At 40.1% G+C, this 7,446-nt stretch overlaps 1 protein-coding gene across 1 annotated transcript in view; it reads left to right on the top strand.

Annotated features, from left to right (window-relative positions):
• The window catches only part of LOC135092448 (4-hydroxyphenylpyruvate dioxygenase-like), an 11,206-nt gene extending 5,815 nt beyond the window's left edge, over positions 1 to 5,391 (top strand). The window contains 6 exon segments of the mRNA XM_063990947.1: positions 64 to 170; positions 454 to 646; positions 1,415 to 1,489; positions 1,491 to 1,535; positions 3,092 to 3,331; positions 3,796 to 5,391. Of these exon segments, the coding sequence (XP_063847017.1) occupies positions 64 to 170; positions 454 to 646; positions 1,415 to 1,489; positions 1,491 to 1,535; positions 3,092 to 3,331; positions 3,796 to 3,870 (735 nt within the window). The 3' untranslated portion in view covers positions 3,871 to 5,391.
• Positions 5,392 to 7,446: the final 2,055 nt, after the last annotated feature.

The raw sequence follows: 7,446 nt of genomic DNA, 5'->3' as shown, positions 1-7,446 counted from the left end.
ATCACTCTCCTCCTCCAACTCCTCCTCCTCCTCCTCCTCCTCCTCCTCCTCCTCCTCCTGCAGTACGGGGACACGACCCACACCTTCATTGAGCGAGAGGGGTACCGCGGCCTGTTCCTGCCGGGGTACAAGAAGCCGAGGGAGGGGCTGGACAGGCTGTCGGAGAAACTGTGAGTGAGAGAGAGAGAGAGAGAGAGAGAGAGAGAGAGAGAGAGAGAGAGAGAAATTTGTCTATCTATTAATTTTATCGATCCATCCACTAAATCTATTCATATTATCACTTTATTATGCTCTTTTGTACTATCCACTCAATCCATCCACTCATCCACCCACTCAACCACGCACCAACCTAAACACTCATCCACTCACTCACCCAGCAAACCACCCATTCACCAATCACTTCAACCAAACCACCCCCTTCACCCACCCCTTCACCCACCCATCCACCCACAGGCCCTCCACAAACCTGAGATTCATAGACCACATCGTAGGGAACCAGCCGGACCTTGAGATGGAGAATGTTGTAGAATGGTACGAGAAGCACCTCTTGTTCCACCGCTTCTGGTCCGTGGACGACAAGGACATCAGCACTGAGTACTCCTCTCTGCGCTCCGTGGTTGTCAGTAACTATGAGGAAACTATTAAGGTGAGAGGGGGAGATAGAGAGAGAGAGAGAGAAAGAGGGAGATATGTATATAGAGAGAGGGAAGGGATTAGAGTGTTTGGAAAGGCTTGTTGTTTTAAGACGTAAGGGTAAATGAGTGATGTGTTTAAGATGAAGCGTTGAATAAGTGGTAAATGAGAGGAAGGAAGGAAGGGAGGTAATGGTGGAAATGCAAGTTGTTACGAATGATATAAATGAGAAGCAGGGAGAAGAGTAGAAATAGAGAGAATACTAAAAAGGTTGTTAAAAGACAAAAGAGTGATAAATAAGAAGGGTAGACAGAGAGAGAGAGAGAGAGAGAGAGAGAGAGAGAGAGAGAGAGAGAGAGAGAGAGAGAGAAGGAAAAGCATAAAAAACAATAAATAATATTAAGACAAAAGGAGGTGAAGAATAAAGGAAGGGAAGAAAGGAAGAAGAAAATACGTAGGTGATAAATAAGAAATGAATAAATTCCTCCTCCTCCTCCTCCTCCTCCTCCTCCTCCTCCTCCTCCTCCTCCTCCTCCTCCTCCTCTCTTCCTTCTTCTCTTTCTCTTCCTGTTTATCTTCCTATTTCTCTTCCTGTTTCTCTTTCTTTCTCTTTTTCTTCCTCTTCCTCTTGATATTTTTCCTCCTCCTCCTCCTCCTCCTGTGCTATCCTGCCTTTCTCACTGGTAGAGTAGAATAGTTACCCAAACAGCCTTGTAAGGACCTCGGGGGCTATTGCTGTTTGGTCTTCCTTTGTATTCCTTTGTATTCCTCCTCCTCCCAGATGCCGATCAACGAGCCAGCCCCGGGCAAGAGGAAGAGTCAGATTCAAGAGTACGTGGACTACTACGGGGGGGCGGGGGGTGCAGCACATCGCCCTCAACACTGACAATATCATCTCCTCTGTAAGGACTGACACAGCACCCCTTTCTCTCTCTCTCTCTCTCTCTCTCTCTCTCTCTCTCTAGTTTACTTTAATGGTTTCTTAATTCTTTCAGCTTGTTGTTCAGTTTAGCTTGGCATTTTTTTAAGTTAAACGTGTTACCTCTTTCAGTACGCATGTTGTTATATATGTTTACCTGTTTGTTCAATTGTCCATTCACCTGTTCATCCTTTCACGGTGTTTCTCTAATTCTTTCAGCTTGTTATTCGCTATATTAAGCGTGTTACCCCTTTCAGTACGTGCTTTTTCTTGTTATATTTGTTCACCTGTCCGTTCATTTGTCCTTCCATCTATTCATCCAGCTGTTTCGTGGTATTTTTATGTTACGGAGCATCCATTCAACCACTCAGTCACTTAACCACCCACCCGCCCATCACTGCCACCCACTCACTGCACACGTGGTGGTGGTGGTGGTGGTGGTCGTCAGGGTTGCACGGTGGCTGTCTTGTGCACCAGTAACAATGCTCCTGGCTTGCCCACACTCAGATCCTCGTTTGTTTTCTAATACAGTTCAGTAGCGTGTAATGTTTATTGCTACTCCGCTTAACTTACTGACTTTATTTAAATAGGTTTACTTTACAATTTTGCATGCTAAGATCAAGTTGACGCTAATCTTAATGTTAGGCGCAGCAATGTTTACTTGATCTCGAAAATTCTTCACTCTCTCTGTCTCTCTCTCTGTTACCCACAAAAAAATCATTATATTAACCCTGATGAATGACTTAGCCGTAGTTTGGTAACCACTGAGCGAGCGGGACCTAATGCTACTGCTCTCCCCGCTCTCCTCTGTCACACTCACACCATAGATCAGAGCCCTGAGGAAGCGAGGTCGTGTTGTTCTTGTGCGTTTTATTTATCTTATCCATCTATTTTATGTATTTATTTATTAATTTACCTTAATTAGAGAATGCCGGTATCGGGTGCTCCCAGGCGGTCACCCATCCAAGCAGTGACCAGACCCAGCGTTGCTTAACCTCGCTGATCTTTTCTCTGTCATACACTCTCTCTCCCACACGTGCAGGGATGATGGCTTCTTGCACTAACCCTTATTCAAACACGTCATTTTAACTTTTCTTCCTCCTCCACCTCCTCTTTCACCCTCCTCCTCCTCCTCCTCTCTCACGCTCCACCTCCCGCAGATCACGAACCTAAGGGAGCGTGGCATTATGCAATTGAGCTTTTATTTATGCTCCAACACCTCAGCTTTCCTTCATCCTTCATCTTTATCTCTTTATCTCTTCCTCCTCCTCCTCCTCCTCTTCTCTCTCTCTCTCTCTCTCTCTCTCTCTCTCTCTCTCTCTCTCTCTCTCTCTCTCTCTCTCTCTCTCTCTCTCTCTCCCACACTCCACCCCCCTCCCCCCACACAGATCACTAACCTGAGGGAGAGCGTGGCATGCTGTAATTGGCCGTTTAGATATCCATATTTCATCTTAACTTCCCTTCCTCCTTTACCTCACCTCTCACACTTCCTCCTCCTCCACCTCTCTCTCTCACGCTTCTCCATCACGCCCCCTACAGATCACTAACCTGAGGGAACGTGGCATGCTGTTCTTGGAAGTGCCTAAGACTTACTACCAGCAACTGAGGGAGAGGTTGAGCCACTCCAAGGTGAAGATAGCGGAAGAGATGGATGTGCTGGAGAAATTGAATATTCTAGTGGACTTTGATGATAATGGGTACCTCCTGCAGCTGTTTACCAAGAACATGCAGGACCGTCCTACTGTCTTCCTCGAGGTGATCCAGCGTCGTAACCACAATGTGAGTATCTTAAAAGGGTTATTTATTTGTTTATTGTATTTGTTTATTTATTTGTTTGTTTATTTTATTTTATTTTTTTTTACTTTTTTTAAGGAGTGGTTATGTATGTTTTTGTTAATCTCTCTTTCTCTCTCTCTCTCTCTCTCTCTCTCTCTCTCTCTCTCTCTCTCTCTCTCTCTCTCTCTCTCTCTCTCTCTCTCTCTCTCTCGGACTTTGCTGTTTTTTGGGAGTTTTTATTTGTTTTATTTTATTTTATTTTACTATTTTTATTTATTTATTTTGCGTGTGTGTGTGTGTGTGTGTGTGTGTGTGTGTGTGTGTGTGTGTGTGTGTGTGTGTTTATTATGTTATCCATTTCTTCTCTGTTTATTAATTCATTTTATTCACTTGTGTATATTTATTTATCTAACCACATCCTCCTCCTCCTCCTCCTCCTCCTCCTCCTCCTCCTCCTCCTCCTGTAGGGTTTCGGCGCTGGCAATTTCAAGGCATTGTTTGAAGCGATCGAGTTGGAACAAGACGCAAGAGGAAACCTGTAAACCTCCTCCTCCTCCTCTTCCTCCTCTTCCTCCTATGTCTTTTATTCCAATCTTTTTCTTTCCGTTTCTATCGTTACTATATTTTCTCCCTCCTCCTCCTCCTCCTCCTTCCACCCTCACATCCTTCCTTTCCTTCCTTCGTTATCACCCACTCCTCCCTCTTTTTCCTCTTCCTCCTCCTCCTCCTACCCTCATCTTCCTTCTTTATCACACACTCCTTCCTTTCCTTCCTTTCCCTCTCCTCCACCTCCTCCTTCTCCTCCTCCACCTCCATGGTCCACTTAAAACCAGCTTAACAACATACGAGACCGCTTGAGCTGCTTCGAAACACACTGAAGCTTCGAAGTGAGTGCCCCGTAAACCTCTCGCTTGTTCTATCATGTAATTAAACTCTCGTGGTTGTTTATATATACTTAGCTTGTTCTCCAGTGCTTAAAAGGAGTGTGGTATGTTTAGGGAATGAATTTAAAAAGAGAAAGGAGTTGAAAGGTTATTAGTGTATAGGCGGTTGGGATCTAAAGAGGGGTTTGCTTGTTAAGTCCAGGTTGTGCTTTGGTGTTGTGGGGGTGTTGTACAAGTCACTTAGCTCCGTCCAGTTGTGTGTGTAGTGTTTGAGAATGATGATGATGGTGGTGATGATGAGTGTGTGTGTGTTAGGCAGACTGGTAGATCGATAGATAAAGATAGACAGAAATGATAGATAGAAAAACGAATAGACAATAGACAGAAACAGTGACTCTTAAACACACACACACACACACACACACACACAGATAAACAGAGACAGACTAACAAACAGACGCTCTACAATACATACATTACATAACATAACATACACACAGACAGACAGAATAAACTTTTAAATAAATGAAACGAAACAAAAAAAAATAGTTTGGTGAAAAAATAAACACTTCTTTCGTAGAATATACAAGAATATATACGTACAAATTTGTTATACGGAAATCATATGGAAAAATTAGTTATATGTATGAAGAGTGCAATATTTTATAGATATACGCTTTCTTGAAGAGAAAAAAATATATATAATAAATAGAAAGGTTAATTTTCTGCATATAAAATAAAGTAATAAGTTATAAATAAAATAAATATATATAGTGTTCATTTTATCGATAATGCATAAAAATAAATAAGTAAAATAAATAACAGAACTGAATGAATAAATAAATAAAATAAGTAGATATGTAAAAAAAACAAATCTAGAGTTTTATTTATTTTTATTTTTTCCAAGATTGCACGAAAACGAATAAATAAATAAAATAGACTTGAATTTATCGAGATTGTACGAAAACAAATAAATAGACAAATAAAAACAGATAATAAAACAACAACAATAAGACTTGAAGAATGAAGAAAGGTAACCAGTGAAGACGTTTACCTTGCATTAGTACTGTATTAGTGTTGGAGCTCCCGGTACTGTGTTCCTGGGGCGCTGTATATACCACTTGCATTTGGGTGACAAGGATTAAAGGTTGTAAAGAAATATATATCACTGATGAAATAGACCATTGTTTTATTGTCATTATTGTGGTTGTTAGGAGTAGTAGTAGTAGTAGTAGTAGTAGTAGTAGCAGTACATAAGAACATAAGAAATAAGGGAAGCTGCAAGAAGCGACCAGGCTTACACGTGGCAGTCCCTGTATGAGTCACACCTACCTATTTCCATCTGTTATCCCCATCCATAAACTTGTCTAATCTTCTCTTAAAAGTAGTAGTTATTCTTGTAGTAGTAGTGAAGATTCAAGTGATTTATTTAACACTTCGAAGCAATCATCCATAATTTACGTGAGTCGGTTTATTTGCACTACAAACTATAACCCTTTGATTGCCACTTAGTACACCTGTCCTTAACTACTAACCACTCTGAGACATCTTTACTTCTCCTACAGCCACGTCCAATCTTTAGACTGGGTAGAAATTGCAAGATCTGTTATTTTTAATCGCTTTCTTTCCTGTAGACGGTTACAAAGATTTCATGCATTGCTTCTGCTGCTGTTCTGTTTCGTATCACAGTGAAAGGCTATGTTAAAATTTTACACAATGGCGCTATAGAAACGTCTTTTTTTTTTTTTTTTTTTTTTTTTTTTTTTTACGATGGTATGATAAGCAATGCTGGGACTTCTCATCTTCAACACTCCAGATGAAAGGAAACATCATTAATTCTTTTGACTGACTCGAGGCTTCACAAGATAAAGAAAAAAATAAAAGAAAATAAACAAATAATAAATTGCCTTCTTTTTTTTTTTACGTTAATCTTACAAACAATTACTTCCCATGATAAACATTCAAAATAAAGAAAGATAACATTAATTGATTCAATCGGTTCAAGGCTTCACAAGACTCGAATCACTAATTATTACCTTAAAACTATAGAACTTGACTAAAACATTCAATAAGTACATTAAAACTCACTTCAGCATCACATCTAACTTATAAACTCTTCATAATAAAAAAACAGAACAAAAATAGATAAATAAATGAATAAATAACAGGAAAACAAAGATTGACTCGTTTCAGATTATAACATTCGAAACAGTTCTGAAACTTGACTAAAACATCTGTTTAGTAAGTACATTAAAACTCACCTCAGTACTACATCTAACTTACAAATTCCTCATAAAAAAATAAATAAATAAATAAATAGAACAAAAAATAACCAAACCAAACAAAGATTCTCTCGTTACGGATTATATTCTTCGAAACACAGATTTGAAATTTGACCAAAACATCTGCGAAGTACATTAAAACTCACCCCAGTACTACATCTAACTTACAAATTCCTTATAATAAAAATAAAATAAATGAATAAATAAATAAATAAAATAACACCACAGCAAACAAAGATTCTCTGGTTTCGGATCATAATCTTTGAAACACAGATTCGAAACTTTATTAAAACACCCAAGTATAAGCATTAAAATTCCCCTCAGCACCACATCTAACTTATAAACATCTTATAATCTATTCTTAGACCAAAAATAACAACAAATCAAGCAAAGATTCACTCGTTTCGGATCAATTTTCTCGAAGCACACAAATGATTCGAGACAGGAGCTCAAGACGAAGCAATTTCCTGAGAGATCGGTCACTCCAACACTGGCAGTGACGGTGGTGGTGTGTTGTTGTTGCAGATCCTTTGATTACTCGTGTTGCTGCTACTTTCTCCTTGTTTCTTCGCTCCTTCAACCACCCCCCCCTTCCCCACCTATAACTTTTGCTGTTCCGCCCCCTGTGTTGTGAAGGTACGTGGTCGTGTTTCGTTGAGAGTAAAGGCTTGGTTAAATGTGTGTTCCTTTGTGTATTCTTGTTTGTCTCTCTCTCTCTCTCTCTGCCATACAAGACCATGATTTTTTTGATATTTTAAGCTGCCATACAATTCATTTTAAGCTGCCATACAATTCACGAGAGAGAGAAAGTGCCATACAATTCATTTTAAGTTGCCATACAATTCACGAGAGAGAGAGAGAGAGAGAGAGAGAGAGGCGCCAGCCTAAACACACAAACAACTGAAGGCCGTGTGTGTGTGGATCGATCACGTGCTGGACGCCTGACCACTTG

The sequence above is a fragment of the Scylla paramamosain genome, chromosome 40 (assembly GCF_035594125.1).
Source record: "Scylla paramamosain isolate STU-SP2022 chromosome 40, ASM3559412v1, whole genome shotgun sequence".
Lineage (NCBI taxonomy): Eukaryota > Metazoa > Arthropoda > Malacostraca > Decapoda > Portunidae > Scylla > Scylla paramamosain.
Note: the sequence above shows the minus strand (reverse complement) of the source record. Positions and strands in the feature narration are given on the sequence as shown.